This window comes from Dendropsophus ebraccatus, chromosome 7, assembly GCF_027789765.1.
Source record: "Dendropsophus ebraccatus isolate aDenEbr1 chromosome 7, aDenEbr1.pat, whole genome shotgun sequence".
Classification (NCBI taxonomy): Eukaryota; Metazoa; Chordata; class Amphibia; order Anura; family Hylidae; genus Dendropsophus; species Dendropsophus ebraccatus.
In genome coordinates, this window is record NC_091460.1 from 128204917 (window position 1) to 128222383 (window position 17467).

The 17467-nt window shown below is 40.3% G+C and overlaps 1 protein-coding gene across 1 annotated transcript in view; it reads right to left on the reverse strand.

The window, feature by feature from the left end:
• Positions 1 to 212: 212 nt before the first annotated feature.
• Positions 213 to 17467, reverse strand: part of DKK2 (dickkopf WNT signaling pathway inhibitor 2) — an 80914-nt gene continuing 63659 nt past the window's right edge. Inside the window, exons 2-4 of the mRNA XM_069978442.1 lie at positions 9144 to 9294; positions 3760 to 3906; positions 213 to 1697 (exon numbers count right to left, since the gene is read on the reverse strand). Of these exons, the coding sequence (XP_069834543.1) occupies positions 1447 to 1697; positions 3760 to 3906; positions 9144 to 9294 (549 nt within the window). The 3' untranslated portion in view covers positions 213 to 1446. The remainder of the gene's footprint in view (positions 1698 to 3759; positions 3907 to 9143; positions 9295 to 17467) is intronic.

Here is a 17467-nt window from a genome sequence, read left to right on the forward strand (position 1 = left end):
CTAGTAGAGCCATAAGAGAAACAGATCAGCGATCTGTTTCTCTTTTAGCTCTATTCGGTACACAGGGAGCTGCTGTCAGTATATACAGTGAGTACACTCACTAATACTGTACACTGAACAGTTTTTCACTGTACACTGACAGTACATACATATGATAAGTAAAGTCCATACAATGAGACACAATAGAATGCAGTAAAATGTACATATATTTTATTCTGTTTGAAAGCCAATGGTCAGAAACTGTAAAGAAATGTGCTTCTATATGGGACAGTATACTGTATATATCTGCAAAAAGTAACAAAGGCAATTATAATTCAGACAGACACTTTGGTGATAAAGTGGCATCTGGTATTTTTGTTTTTTCCCCCCTCATTGCACTATAGTAATCTTCATACTACGATATCACCATCATTTTAATACCATGTTCTCATTGTGTAAGCCACAAGGAATTACTGTAGTATTTCATGCTGGACAGCAGACACATGGACACTAACCATTACAATGGACTGTGTGTTAGGCAGGCATGCGTCCTTCCTAATTGGTCTAATTTAATAATACTGATCTCCTCTGCACAGTCTGAGCACTCTCTAAGCTCTATAGATCTGCTGTTCATAAGTGAGCTCTCAGATGTATATGGAACTTGCCAGTAATTGGTTGAGCCAAATTTCTGTGTTCTGGAAAAAAAAAAAAAAAATTCTTGACAAAAAACAGAATATAGTGTAATTCTGATCCATTACAATTGATCATCATAAGAAAATGTTATAGCTTAGTGATGAGCGAATACTGTTCGATCGAATATCTATTCGATCGAATAGTAAGGTATTCAATCTATCGAATATTATCGAATAGTTTGCCGAATATTCGATAAATATTCGATAAGCGTTCAAATCCCCCTACTTCCGTTTGTTTCCTCCAAGCGGTCGAATAAATGTTTTTCAATAAACAAATACTTGTTCCCATAGACTTTAATGGGATCAAATATTTGAATATCTGGGAGATATTCATACGAATATCGAATATTCGAATATTTCACTATTCGCTCATCACTATTATAGCTGTATTCCCTGGACATGATCTGCATTGCTTTCTATGGAAAAAAAACCCTATGCCAATGCACAGGAAACTCAAGAAATAGGTTTGGATTTTGTTAAAGCAGAATACACAAACAGATTATTTCTACGTTAGATAAATTTCATACATTTTTGTAAAATCAGTGGGCATGCACTGTTACAATAGTAAATGTCAGTTTTCGTTAAGAAATGTCACTGTCGCAGAATGTTTATTTACACAGAAAAGCTCCGATAGATCCAGTTCAAATATATAGATTTCCATTCATGTCAGTGTTTTATTTTCTCCAGTACCGATGACGCTAAAACAACAACAACGTCCCCATCATGTACCAAGGTCAAACTCAGTCTGTTAGAACAGTGGCTCTTTGCTGCGTGCTTATATTTTCTGGCAAATGTGTAGTCTGGATTTTGAAGAATATGTGGCATCTTTCCATACTTTACAAGATAGCCCTTTAGCACAGTCACATCTCTGAAAAATCTCCAAGCCGTGAGAGCCCTTTTTCCTTAGTTTTGTGCAAACCTCCCCTTGACGTAATACAGGTTTACAAATTTTGGTCCAGAAATGTCGAGCACAGCAAAAGCCTTCGATGCAGTCAGTTGAGCGCAGACAGGGATCTCCTTCATGCCCTGCCAACAAATATAAACCAGTTAATTCCAATTTGGTTACAGAAAATGCCCAGTACTAAGCAGTTACACAATGATTCCTTCATTAAAGAGAAACTAACAGCAGGTTAGAAGACACTTGCTGTTATGTTCACAGAACGATGAGAATGAGGGTAATTTTCTTACCTTTTGTATTTTTTTGTAAAGTTTTGTAAAGTTCGGAACAAGTTTGGCAAGATGGCGGCCGCTCATAGAAAAAAAAACAAGAGTTTTCTCACCTGGCCACCCTCCCCCGGTGTCCTCCTCTGGTCTTCTGAGGCTTCAGCCCATTCAGTCAAACAATGACTGGCACGGAACAGCGTCGCAGCCAGTGCTAGGCTGAGTGGTCTGTCACTCTTGTATCTAGAGTGACAGCCCACTCAGCCAATCATTGGCTGTGGTGCTGTCCTGTTCAAGTTAGCCACTGATTGGTTGAGCTGGCTGTCACTTTAGAGACACTGGCTGATTGGGACGGACAGCACTTGCGGCCATTGATTTGCTGGGCGGACTTTCACCGAAAAAGAGACTGTAGAAGACGGACTTTGGGGGAGTGAGGAAAGGTAAGTAAAATAGCGGCCTTCACAAGCAGCAGTAAAACAGCTAAGCGCTTGCAAGCATTTAGCTGTTTTATTGCGGTTTGTTAAAGTTCGGTTCAGCACAAACCCGAACTTTACATCAAAGTTCAGTGAACCTGCTGAACCAAACTTTTTGAAAGTTCGCTCCTCTCTATTTTTGACAGGTACTGCTCAAACCTTGTCTCAGTGCTGAAACCCACTGGGATCAGGAAGTATAGTCGGAGAGAGAATGTGGCAGCAGCACTATCCACTCCTTGGCTCTTACTGTCAAAATAATCTCAGACTTCCATTGATGGACACAGCTGTTTCAGAGATTCGGTTCAAGAGTGAGAGCTGGCTGCTGCAGTCTTTCTACGGCTGTATTGCCTGAGCAGAGCGGGTGTCCACAGTCTAATGACATGCCACATGTTATTTTTGATGGCAGGTACTTTTAAATGAATATGTAATTAAGCTGTTTGAGGGAGGACTACCACCCTCATTGCGCTGATCTGCCCTATCGGCCCCTCCCCTTACATGAATATAGAGGTCACACTCTGCAGTGACGTCACAACGGCGTTCATAACCGCAGAGTGCTGGATGAATATTCATGAAGAAGGGCTGACCGGTGGCGCAGATGGGTGCACTGAGGGCGGTAGTTCTACCAAATAACCAAATTTACAAATTGATTAAAGTCAAGATTGCGCTGAGGATGGAAGTAAGCAAACTACCTTCATCTTTAGCGTTCTGTAGAGATGATCCAACAGCACAAATTTTCAGGTTCGTTAGAACTCAAACCATCGCATTTGACTCCCGCTGCCTTCACATTCCGTGGGGAAGGTGGAGACAGCCCGAGTACCGCCTGGAAAACCGGGATGCAGCCTAGGCAATAGGCTGTATCCCTGTTTTCCAGTCGGTACTCGGGCTGTCTCCGCCTTCCCCACGGAACGTGAAGGCAGCGGGAGTCAATTGCGATGGTTCGAGTTCTAACAAACCTAAAAATTTGCGCTGTTCGATCATCTCTAGCGTTCTGTGCACTATGGTTGTCTAACCTGCTGTTACTTTCCCTTTAACAACATCTTCAGCATAATCCATAAATATATCATAACTGTGGGGAGCACAATCCAAGAAACCTCCCTTACTCGGTTGGGTGAGGTCCAGGCAACCTTTAGTTTTGTTGGGTAAAGTCTAGGCAACACCTTGCTCTGTCGGTTGAGGTCAACGCTTCACTTGTTTCTGTTGGGTGAGGTCCAGACATCACTTGTCTCTTTTGGGTGAGGCTCCAATAGAAAAACCTATAGAAGCCTGGCCCTAGAAACCTGCTTAAATAACTGAACTCTCCAGTTCATGGCAGGATTACTACTAAACAGAGGGCAGGGAAGGGTTCAGGTGAAATGGCAGGACTTTATTCTCCCTCTGTCAATTGCTGTTGCATTATCTCTATTTTTGTCAATTTAACTTTAAGCAGAAAATGTCTTTAAAATAAAGAACTTTACCTTTTATATGCGGCATTTTGGAATGATGCCTTCCAATATTATGCCAACCCATATCCTTATTAGACATGTGACTATTCTTCTTAGGACGTCCTTCAAGTTCTGGAATATGAGGGGTCAGGATGGTCTCAGCTACTGGGATACAGATTCCTGTTAAGAAAAAAAAAACACCTGGTTATGGTTTTCTCTCACATTCTCTATACAATATTACATACTTCACGGACATTTTAGGCCAGATACTTATATGAGGTCAGCCATTTTGTTTACAATATATCATTTGACATTGGTTGAGCCATTGTTTATATCTACTATTGCTTAAAGGTGTTGTCCAGGAAAAAAAAAAATATTTCTTTCAAATCAACTGGTGTCAGAAACTCATATAGATTTGTTATAGATTTAAGTCTTCCCATACTTATCAGCTGCTGTATGTCCTGCAGGAAATGTTGTTTATTTACATTTAGAAACAGTGCTCTCTGCTGACATCTCTGGCCGAGTCAGGAACTGTCCAGAGCAGGAGAGGTTTTCTATGGGGATTTGCTACTGCTCTGGACAGTTCCTGACTCGGCCAGAGATGTCAGCACAGAGCACTGTTTCTAAATGTAAATAAACAACACTTCCTGCAGGATATATAGTAGCTAATAAGTATGGGAAGACTTGAGATTTTTAAATAGAAGTAAATTACAAATCTATATAGGTTTCTGACACCAGTTAATTTTAAATAATTTTTTTTCCTGGACAACCCCTTTAAGCCATTGTTTTTGTCCACTGTCTTCTTTGATAAATCTCCCCCATAGTTCCAACACTAAAATTATGGTGATTTTTTTTATACAATGCGGGCACTTATAGCTGTTTTTTATAGACTTTAATGGAACACAATAGTATAATATAATTATAATTTTTGAGCTCCGATATAGTATAGGTAAAGGTAAAAATGCTTTCGACAATAAAAAAAAATAATAAACAATACCTGTGTGGTGATACACGAGGAATGGTCAAGAATTTGTTAAAGGGGAGCTGGTATCAGAAAGTTATACAGATTTGTATATTACTTCAATTTAAAAATCTTCAGTCTTCTAGTACTTATTAGCTGCTGTATGCCCTGTGGGAAGTGGTGCATTCTTTCCAGTCTGACACCTCTGTCCGTGACAGGAACTGTCTAGAGCTGGAGAGGATTTCTATGTGGATTTGCTACTGCTCTGGACAGTTTCTGTCACGGACAGAGGTGGCAGCAGAGAGTACTGTGTCAGACTTGAAAGAATACACCACTTCCTGCAGAGTATACAACAGCTGATAAGTACTTGAAATTTTTTTTTTTAAGTAAATTACAAATTTGAATAACTTTCTGATGCCAGCTGATTCAAAAACATTTTTTTTCCAGAGAAAGACATGGATTAGAGGAAATTTGAGGAAATCTGTTTTTGAGAGAGGATAGAGAATTGCCCACAGATTTCCTTTTTTTTAAAAAAAAATATTATACATTGGATGAAAACCCACAATTTCCCCACAATCATCCCAATTAAACAGTTCAATTCTTTGCAAATGATACATAGAAATCTCCATTGCAGCATGTTTAATGGCAAGGGTGACCACCCAGATATTTAAAATTAAAAGCATTTCTCCTGCTCATGAAACATGAAGATGTCTAAAAATGTTCCTTCATTTGAAGAAACATATGGATATATTTTAGAATCTTTTAGGCATACCATCAGCTTTTGATTACCTTCACAGTGTACTTGTTGTTATTCTCTACTATGTTATTTATTTACTACGTCACACGTTCTTATTATAGAATTTGTGCCAATGGGCCCAGCCCTCCACACTGAATGTTTAGTTTTGATTAGAAAGCATCAGTGCTCGTTTTATCATCAAAAAGTCCTGTCTGTCCTCAATGTCATGCGCCCACCCCCCTTCCTATGCAGCTCCAAACTATGGAGGCATGGACTCTACAAGCTCTTTCATGAAGTCCTGTGGTATCTTCGACAGTCCAGTAATTCCCAACAAGAACGTTGGTGCATATATATATATATATATATATTACATTTATTGTAATAAATTTATAAAGTAACATGACTAAAGATGAGCAAAGTTTTCGGTTTGCCAGGAACGTGAATTTTTGTCAAAATATTTGCAAACTCGAGAACCAAACCTTTAAGGGCACCCCCCCCCCCCCACACACACACACACAAAAAAAAATAATTAAAATTAAAATCAGATGGTGTCAGAAAGTGGACACTAACTGAGTGCCGTCTCAGTAATTGGCTGAGCAGTCTGGAGGCAGTTGAGGACACCAGAGACAAAGAGGAGGACATCAGGGAAGCGTGGACAGGTAAGTATTGCACCAAAAATTGTTAAGCTGTTTTATTGTGGTTTGTTTTCAAATCAACTGATGTCAGAAAGTGACACAGATTTGTAATTTACTTCTATTAAAAAATCTCAGGTCTTCCAGTACTGTATGTACTACATATCTATGTCTATGACATACAGCAGCTGAAAAGTACTGGAAGACTTGAGATTTCTTTTTTAATAGAAGTAAATTACAAATCTCTGCCACTTTCTGACATCAGTTGATTTGAAAACAAACCACAATAAAACAGCCTAACAATTGTTTAGCTATTTTGGTGCAAGACTTACCTGTCCACGCTCCCCTGATGTCCTCCTCTTTGTCTCTGGTGTCCTCAGCTGCCTACAGAGTGCTCAGCCAATTACTAACTGAGACGGGACAGCACTGTGGCAAGTGATTGGCTGAGTGGGTTGTCACTATTCAGACCAGTGTAAAAGACTGCTCGCTCAGCCAATCACTGGCTACAGCGCTGTCCCCTCTTAGTCAGTCACTGATTGGCTGAGCGGGCGGTCAGTCCAGAGATGAGAGTGACTTCCTGCTCAGCCAATCAGTGACTGTATCCATGATTTTATAGGTTTGCACCCAAATATTCCAGCCACTGGCAGTCAAATGCTGAGCGTTGGGGTTGAGGCCAAACCAGAACATTCGGCAAGTTTGCTTAACACTACTAATATCATGACCTCTACAATCTCAATAGCTATGCATCTGCATGATGTGATAACGTAAGTTTTACCTACAAGAACACAAAACCTTTTATGTGTTAAAGGGAATAAGAAGTTGTGAATATGTATCATCAACCATATTAGATTTGACATTGCCAGAACACACATTAGAAAGACCAGCCCAATTTCCACTGAAATATGTATGTGTCCCTTTCATTGTAGTATTCAGCAGCAATAAACCACTGGCATTACTTTTTGAGTGGAAACAGTATCGGTTAACCTATACCACCAAAAGGGATATCCTTTGGCAAAGTTATTTTACAATATTGCCAAAATAATTCTAGATTTTTATAGAAGTATATAATAGGAATCTATGGCATTGTGTACTCATTTTGTTATCTTGGGGTTTGGCTTTTTGGAACACTTAAAGCCAATTAATTATGTGAAATATGAAGACTTGGATGGAAATTTAGAACAGGGACCTATTGCTCTGTTAGCTATAATAAATCTTTTTCCACTGTTATTCCTTTAAAATCACTAGTCCTGACTCCTTTCGAGTAATTTATAGAAACAAAGGAGTTAAAAGCTTTGACTTTTCAGAATGCCGCCCCAAGTTTTGGCCTAGAAAATTTGTCACGATCTCTGTTGGTTATGTGTATTGCTTTATTTCTGCTACTTACATATTTTGTAGCACTGCACAGTATTGTCACCATTCACACCTATCCCTGTCTCCAATGGGGCTCGCAATCTAAATGGGATTCACACTACATTTTTTGCAATCTGTTTTTTGCAAAAAACGGAGGAAAAACAGATGGAAAAAACGGATGCATAGGTATGATTTCCGTTAAAAAAAATAATTCATTAGTTTTTTTTTTAACAGACACAAAAATGAGGTTGAGTACGTTTTTGTGCACATTAAAAAAAAACTGATCCCTTTTTTTAATAATGGAATTCAATGGAAAAACAGATCCAAAGGGATGCACACACATGCATCCGCTTTCTCCATCCATTTTTCGCAAAGAAAACGGTTGAGAAAAACGGATTGCAAAAAGGTAGTGTGAACCCAGCCTTATTAAGACAAACACAGGATAGGGTCATCTTTTCTTTAAAGAGACTTATCCTTTCACAATTTTTTGGAGTGTAGAACAAAACCCATATGACCTTCATGTAGATGTTGCCAGATTTTACCTGAGGACTGTAATGAAGTAAGGCAGCAGAGCTCACAACTGAGTGACTGCTTAGCCCCAAACTACCAAATGCCTCACATATAGGAATACATAATATAAAGGCAGATTACATAGCACCTATTGGCTTCCAGGAGAGTGGGTGTTTATTCCAGGGTGGACTCTTCCCCATTTTAATGGGTAATGAGTAGAGATGAGCGAATCTCGAGCACACTTGGGTTTGTCTGAACCCGAGCATGCATCATTTGATGACTGCTGGCTGCAGAACTAAGACACAGCCCTAGGAAGTCCTGGAAAACATGGATACAGCCTATGGCTATGTTCACACAACGTATGTGTTGTAGAAATTTATAGAGAAATGTAGAGATTTATTCAGCACAACACGTTGTATGTGAAAGCATAGAATCCTGGCTGGGATCCCTAGCAGTGCTACAAGAAACTAAACCTGTCAGTTCACACAATGGAGCATACGACTCCAGCCACACGCTCCATTGTGAGCAGTGGGGAATTCGGACGCAGGCGCGCACAGAGCGACTCCTCTACTGCCTGCAGCCACAAGAGATGCTGTCACAGCAGTTGTTTATGGTTCCCTGCTGTGTCAGTACACTGTTAGCTATAAGCACTCATTAGTGCTTTTCACTAAAGGTGTGGGGGTGTGGCTTCCTGCTGTGGGGGGCGGAGCTCCCAAGACATGGTTTTGCCAGGACTGTCTCCCCAAAATTGGCACAGTCCGGGTTAATCTGGGACTGTTGGCAACTTGGAGTACATATATGAATTATTAAAATTTTATTTTAGTTATATAATTTTACCATTCATTAAGTCTACCTACTTTTTCAATTTTTTTTTAATTATTATTTTTTTTAACATAGTATTAGTTACATTAGATGGTTTCTATCTCATACCATCATATATCTACCAGTTTTCTCATTGTCTTTATTGACAGTATAACTATATATATATATATATATATATATATATATATATATATATATTGCAAAATAATAAGGCAGCAATGTGCCTGATACATAAAGGCTAAAAAACTTTTGTCATACAATCATTATACACAGAAGTCTTCCAATATTCAAGAATTTAGAAAGTTTAAATTCAAATTTATTGTATTTAGGCTGGCACATTATCAGAATGGCAGCAATAATCAGCAAATATTATATAATGCCGGGAGTTGTCCATCTTACTACTTACCATTGTTGCATCGATTCCCAGCACAGCACATGCCATCTCTATGACAGCGTTTCTTCTTTCTTCGGCAGACCATGCACGAGGAAGGAGCCTGGTGAGGGCTGTAGCAATATCTTCCAACCTCACATTCTTTGTCACTAATGCAGGGATAGGCCTAAAAAATCCAAAAAGAAAATAATTAGCAGACATTTTAATTTAAAGGGGCCCATGGCCTTTAGAGTTTGTATGGCTCTTTAAAGCTGTCAGCCTTTTTGTAAATATACTGCTGCTCATTCATATAAAACAATAAACATATTATCCATACCTGTCCATGTTCCCTCTTTGTTGCCTTTGTCCCCCACCGACTATGGAGCCTCCACTTCAGAGACAAACTTGTCTTGGAAGTGTCAGCCTGCTCAGCCAATCACTGACTGAGACTGGGCAACCCCGTAGCCAGTGATTGGCTGAGTGGGATGTCACTCCAGGCATGAGTCAGTTTTGTAAGTGGAGGCTCTGCAGTCAGCAGGCGACACCAGCGACAGCAGAGGAGTACAAAAGGTAAGGGTCACACATTTATAGTTTTATATGAATGGACAGCAGTATATTAAGAAAGGTCGACCACTGGACAACCCCTTTAACTATAACATTCATTATTTAAACATTTTAGAAATTTTCATATGGCTATATACAGTTGCCAAAATCCGTAGACCACCGTAGGACAATTCTAAACCCCCTCCCACCGCTGCACTGTAAATTAACGTCACTGCGGCCTATGCCTGAGGCTGCAGCAATGTTAATTTATGATTCCTCATGACACAGGCACAGAAACTGTGCCTGTGTCATCCGCGGTAAGTCCCAGCTATCAGTGATTGCCGGGGACCCAACACAACTCTCAGCACTGAAGCCGCGCTCCGGTGCTGAGAGTTAACCTTATCGATACTGTGGTCAGCATGACCGCAGCATCTATAGGGTTTCAGACAGAGAATCCTCCCTCTACAGAGGGAGAGTTCTCTGTCCAGTAACCATCAGGGCTCTGTGATGTGATTGCAACTCCTCAATGGTAGCCATGGAAACCGAAAGCCTCCGGCTTCTGTTGTCTAGCTTTGGAGGCCAGCTGAGAAGGAAGGCAGGTAAGGCCAGCACGCGCTGTGAGCCCTGCCCCTTCCCCTCTCTCCCCTGCCACTGTTACAAGATTATAACAGCGACAGGGGACAAAGGAAAGGGGGCAGAGCTAGGGACTTTAGTTTATGGGATCATTAGGATACCATAAGCTGATGTCTGGGGGATCAATGACCCATCGCCATGAAAGGGTTAATATATAACCTTTATTTCTTCACTTAAAATTAATGGATTCGACTACTCATAAGAAAACATACATGTATACAGACAACACAGTGTTAATGATGGCTGGGCCTCACACAATCCAGAGGTACTCAGAGGCCGTAGGGAGGACAAAGGGTTAATGCACCCTATAGAATTGCCTACATAGAAAGTTTTGTAAACAGCATCTCCTCCTATCCCAGCTGTGGATATCGGGATCAGTCATTATAAGCTACACATTAGAATTGTTAAATGATGAAAATAATGTTTGAAACCATAGAAACCCTTTAATAATAATTCATGACAAACTGATTTTTAAACCCAAAGTGTCAGAAAATTGAGATAAATAAGTCACGCTCGGCATGACACCGAACGCCACATTTCTCAATGTATTCACGGCATCAGTACATTGCTGAATCCCTGTAGTGTATATTTTTAGTAAGGTCCATAAAAGTACTATGTCATTATTATTCCGGGAAAATGCACACAGTTTATCCAGCTTGCTATCGTTGCGGCTAGTTATAAAGCGGTTTCATTGACAGTACCAGCGGGTATTTATTACTACAGTAGTGATCGTCTGCTCTAAATCCTTTGCACTGCAGCTTTCTTCTCCAGTTTCTTTTTACTTTTTACACGGAATAATAATTTCGTATGGTTTTTGTTGGCTCCCAAAGGTTGTATATTACATTAGTAAAAAAGTGTCTTTGTTTGCCAAGGAACCTAACTTCTATGCCAGTTTGGCTGGAAAGTATCAGGACTAACATTGACGTAGATTGGGCTGTAAAGCGTAAGGAATGGTGCCAATTGGGCACGGCAGAAGCAGACATTCATTAGTTCCTGTACTTGTCTACATAAGGTCTGTAAGATTGATTTTGCCTTAAGTATTAGTGTTACCTGGTTTTCTGCGCTTTTGACATTGTGGCCTTTCAGAGAGCTATGATTGTATATTCTATATTTCAGCAACATGGGACCAATTGGAAATATTTCCCGAAACCCAGTTCAAGAAAAGTACATGCAACCCATAGACGTTAAAAGTGATTGATATCTTGTGTGGGGAAGGTCAGTGACCTGACTTTTTATGAACAGCATCTATCTTAGGCTGGGTTCACACTACGTTTTTTTCATCCATATTTCCAAAAATAAAACAGGATGAAAAACAGATGCATTTTGCATCCGTTTTTCCCTTGACTTCCATTATAAAAAAAAAAAAAATGGATCAAAACACATCCTTTTTTTTAATGTACACAAAAACGTAGCTGACCTTATTTTTGTGTAGGTTAAAAAAAATATGAGAATAATGTAGAGTTGCATTTTTTAGATATGTTTTATGAAGATCTGAGATACAGTTTTTACAGAATTTTACTACATTTCGCTCCAATGCGTGAAGAAAGGTACAACTGACTAATATTGTATATCCTTCGCTTTGGCTGTCCAGGCATGATGGGAATTGTAGTTTAGCAACAGCTGGAGGGCCGAAGGTTCTTTATCCCTGGAGTAGAAAATCTGATGTCAGTGTGTAGTTCACAGGAAGTCAGCTGACCCAGGACAGACCCCTTCCCACTGAGACATTAAACATTGGGATTTTCTTGTGGGTCAGGCTAGTGATCAGATGACCCAGTTACAGTAACTCCCCCCCCCCCCCAGTGTAACGATATCCCCTCCCCTCTGTCATGTGCCTCCATTGATTTTTATTGATGTGCATAAAAGAGGAGAGGGGATATGGCCCACCTCCAGTGCATAGAGCCAAACCAGTGCACAGAAGAGAACGGCAGCAAGCATGGGAACCAAACTGCGTTTTTTGTAAAAAGGCCCACACCCTCAGGATCCATGCACTGGCACAGACTGGGTACTGTAGTAAAATAAAAAAATAAAAAGTGATGTACCTGATGATACATTCGCTTTAAGTCATGATATGATACTGAAAACATTCACCCAACCTATAGAGGTGGGCATTATATCCTGCCTAGTTTTTTTGTAACTTTTATACCTTTCTAAACATACAGAAGAGCTGTAATAATTTTCTGTATTTTTTGAGTGCTATCCAAAGGTCTTAAAGGAGAAGTCCGGTGAAAAATTTTATTAAAGTACAAATCACCAATATACACTTATTACGAGAAATGCTTATAAAGTATTTTTTTCCCTGAACTTACTACTGCATCAAGGCTTTACTTCCTGGATAACATAGTGATGTCACTTCCTGGATAACATGGTGATGTCACGACCCAACTCCTAAAAAGGTGCGGGCTGTGGCTGCTGGAGGGGATGATGGCAGGGGGACACTGAGGGACACAGGACACTGGGGGGACACTGAGCATCCCTCTGCCATCATCCTCTCCAGCAGCCAAAGCCCACACAGCTTTGGGAGTCGGGTCGTGACATCACCATTTTATCCAGGAAGTGACATCACCATTTTATCCAGGAAGTGAAGCCTCGATGAAGTAGTAAGTGCAGGGGAAAAAAGCACTTCATAAGCATTTTCCATAATAAGTGTATATTGGTAATTTGTATTACTTTTGGGAGGCAATACAATACTTTAAGAAAAAATTTTGCTGGACCTCTCCTTTAAATATTTAACTAGACTCTGGTTATGTCTATAGGTTCTGTTCCTAATGCCGCTTTTAGTTCACTCCTCGCACATTCTTCAAGCATATACTGTACCTGTTTCTTCACACATTACTGGCAGCTGAGCACAGATCAATCACTTTACAGCTGCAAACAGTTACAGAGTGATATGGTAGTATAGTGAAGGATGATCGGTGTCAAGGAATGTTAAGAAAGTGCTAAGGAATGGCTCAGACTTTGCATGTCTTCTTGTATTTAACTCATTTTCTGGACATTATTGGCTAGTAGAGTACAGAGATGCACTCGATGGCAGTGAAACGATGTCAGATTGTCTAAACATTGTTAGGATATAGTCGTTTAACAATGGGAAAATGTGCATGCAACATATGGAAACTATTCCATTGTAATCTATAACAATACATAAAGTAAAACCTTAAATAAGCTCTGACACTTCAGCTTTACTAACAAAAAAACTATATATGAAAAGAAGACCTTGACCTGTAGCCAATTATTTACTACCAGAATCCTAAAGGACTGTGCGCTTACAATGGTTTCGAGAAACCCACTGATTACAATGGTATGGACTGCACATATGTTGAATTTTGTTATATAATGTTATCAAGGAGCAGAGTAGATGAACTCTGTTACCATGAAAGACAGAGCAAGCCAAAAAAATCTGAATGCAGCTCTGGGTTGATACAGCAAAGATCTGTCAACTTTTTCACTTTAAAGCGACTCTGTAACCACAATCTGCCCCACCAACCCCAAACAGCTTATACCGTCAGATAGCTGCTTTTAATCCAAGATCTGTCCTGGGGTCCGTTCGGCAGATGATGCAGTTATTGTCCAAAAACCAACTTTTAAACTTGCAGCCCTGTGTCAAATTGGCGTGGCCTAGAGTGTATATGCCCTAGGCCTGCAATGCCTCTCTGTCCATTCTCCTCACCCTCTTCACCAGGAATGCCCCAGGCAGGATTTCTCCTAATCATCACTTGTCTGAACACTGCACATGGGCTCAATCATTAAGGCCCATGTGCAGTGTTCATAAAAGTGGTGAATAGGAGAAATCCTGCCCAGGGGCCCTCCTAATGGTGAAGAGGACAGGGAGGAGGGACAGAGAGGCACAAACCTTGGCCACACACACTCTAGGCCACGCCAGTTTAGCACAGGGCTGCAAGTTTAAAAGTTGTTTTTTAGGACAATAATTGCATCACGACAAACAGAAATACTATGTGTGAATATAGCCATATGCTGTAGCAGGTCCCTATTTAAGGTTTAGAGAAAACAATCCTATATTATGAGACTACGACTGTAAAGGTAGCTTTTTTTTTTTTTATTAGTACCCACCCGCAATTACTGTAATTTTTTCAGAAATTCAGAAAATCTCTTAGGCTATGTTCAAACAATGTAATTTTGTCTATTTGTTACACAATGTCATCCGTCTTTCATTAATTACGGACGTAAATAATGACCATGATCATTTTTTGCGCCCCTTAACTATCAAAAGACGAATGTCTTATGGCATCAAAATAATGGCCATCAAAAAAGAAGGACGCAAAATAAATATTGTGTGACCATAGACTTATGCTGCGTTTACACAGAAAAATTATAGTTTGAATTTAACGATCACATTTGAGCGATAATCGGCTCGTGTAAACACAGCGATGGATCAAGCGACGAGCAAGAAAACGTCCATTGTGATTTTTTAACATGTTCTCAAATCGTCGTTGGTCGTTCGCTAAAAATTCGCAGATCGCTTTGTGTAAACAGTCTTTCATCGATTCACCCTATTTGTGACATAGGCTTAAGCGATCTTAAAACGATCGCAATAACGATTTTTCCAAACGATATATCGTTCCGTCTAAATGCTGATTGTTATAAAAAAAACACATCGTTACTTCGAAATCGATTGGGCAAATTATTGCTTCATGTAAACGCACCATTAGTTTGTTTTATAAACTTCAATTCAATTCAATTTGTAGACCACTTTGATATCAAGTCTATTGACTATATAACAAGAACACATTTAGATACCAAAAATAATATATCCAAACTAGAGATAAGCGAACCTGGAGCATGCTCGAGTCGGTCCGAACCCAGACTTTCAGCATTTGATTAGCGGTGGCTGCTGAACTTGGATAAAGCCCTAAGGATATGTGGAAATCATGGATATAGTCATTGGCTGTATCCATGTTTTCCAGACAACCTTAGAGCTTTATCCAAGTTCAGCAGCCCCAGCTAATCAAATGCTGAACATTCGGGTTCGGATCGACTCGAACCCGAACCTGGTTCGCTCATCTCTAATCTTCTTTGGTTTCTGAGGGCCAAACAAATTATAAAAGAGTGCCCTTTTAATATACATTTGACAGATTAAGTTTAGAATACATGTCTACAAGGATTTTTTTCCAGTAAGCATACTAGCTGTATCAAGGTTTTCCCAGACTACCTAGGGATGCATCACACTTCTTCAGTCACCGGTAGTCAAATGCTGAACAATCAGACTCAAGCATGCTCAAGTTGCGCTCATCTCTATCAGTTTTTAGAGATGCGCATAGGAAATCTGGGGCTGAAAATCGAGCTGTCAATTTGCTTCGTTCTGCACATGCTGTCTGGAGCGTCACTGGACAGGAGAAAGGGATTAACCATAATCCCTAGCACCCGTCCAATCATCTGCAGGCCTTTCTGTGATGTCAGCTCCTCCCCCTCCCCTCTATATAAGGCGGTTTGTAAATGGAGGTGGCCAGTCAGCTGTGTGTGGAGGAGAGAGCAAGATGGCAACAGGCAGCTAGAGCAGAGCAGGGTGAGACTAAGACCTTATTCCCATGTTCAGTATTGTTTTCAAGTCCGTAGAGTCCTCCCGCTATCCACCCGTACAATCCGCTAAGAATTACGGATTGGGCATCTGTATTGCATCCATATTTACGTAAATCCGTTTTTTTTACTGACTGCACCATACTAGTTAATAAAGTTGAGTAGGTAAAAAAAAAACAACTAGCACCTGTATGCCCAACCCCTTAAAAAAAAATCACATGATCGCTTGTCAGCCATTTTACTTTGCCGTTTCTGGTTTGCCTTACTGTGAGACAGTTCTGCAGTTCCTTCTTCCTGGTTGTAGTTGCTTAGAATCCCAACCTTATGACCTATGAGTCATTCATATATATATATATATATATATATATATATATATATATATTTTTTTTTTTTTAAATACGGATGCCACCCAGGTTACAATTGATTGGGTGATTGACTTTTTTTTTGTTGTTGTCATTTTGACAATTTTACAACAACATGCTTTAACATGCTGTAATAGTCCCAGTATTGTAGCTACTATAGTTTTGGTTGTTTTAATGGAATTCGTTAAGATTCAATTTGCGAATATTAACGAGTTTGACCAAAAATATGCATAGCTTGAGAAACAAATTTCTGGCTGCTTCGATCATCTCTAATCAGCACCATTGGTCAAGCCAAATAGGATAATAGGGGAAAAAAGCTACATATAATTACATCCATGAATCCATGATAGCCAAGTTTCTAGAACATATAATTGATTTGATAATGTCTCATACACACACGCATGAAGAGTTTCTATAGTTCCCTGCTAAGTAGCTGAAGCAGTCCCTTCATATGGTAAATATTAAGCAAAGTAAGCAGAAATTCAACTTGGTGGGGTATTTGAGCTAACAAAGCCTAGCACAATCACAGTCCCTCTCTGTCTTAGGGTACATGCACACTGCGGAATGGCGACGGATACCCCATCGCACATTCCGCAGCTCGTACCCGCTGGCGGACTGTGGCGGGCGAGCACGTCTCCGTCCATGGGTGAAATCCGCTGTGGATCGGGTATGCGTGAAGGCACCCTAAAGACATGTCTTTAACTCATCCTAATGGCTGTAGTTCTAACTACTTTCTAAGCTTGGTTTATCTGCACCTGGGAAAGTTGGGTGGTTGTTATCAAGAAGTGCATTATTATCTCTCTCTCTCTCTCTCTCTCTCTCTCTGTTTATTTGCATCCCTCTCGCTCTCTCTTTGTCTCTGTGGTGTTATAAGATCCCAATTATCCAGCTGTGATGAAAGCCTGTGCAGGAATAACATAAACATATGCCCTTCAGTTTGATTTACACAGGGGCTGATAATTCACTGTGTGATGGTTACATTCCCTCTGCAGGCTGAGGCAGGAGGGGTTGTGGGTGTCTGTTGGGTTGTGTAATGTCATATCCTGGGCTGATCTTATTGGCCTCATTGAGGTTAGGAGGTGGCAATTGGGCTGTTTTAGCAGCAGTGGGCATTACTAAGGGGGCTGGCTTAGCAGTAGTGGGCGTTACTAAGGGGGATAGCTTAGCAGCAGTGGGTGTTACTGAGGGGGCTGGCTTAGCAGTAGTGGGCGGTACTGAGGGGGCTGGCTTAGCAACAGTGGGTGTTACTGAGGGGGCTGGCTTAGCAGCAGTGTGCGTTACTAAGGGGCCTAG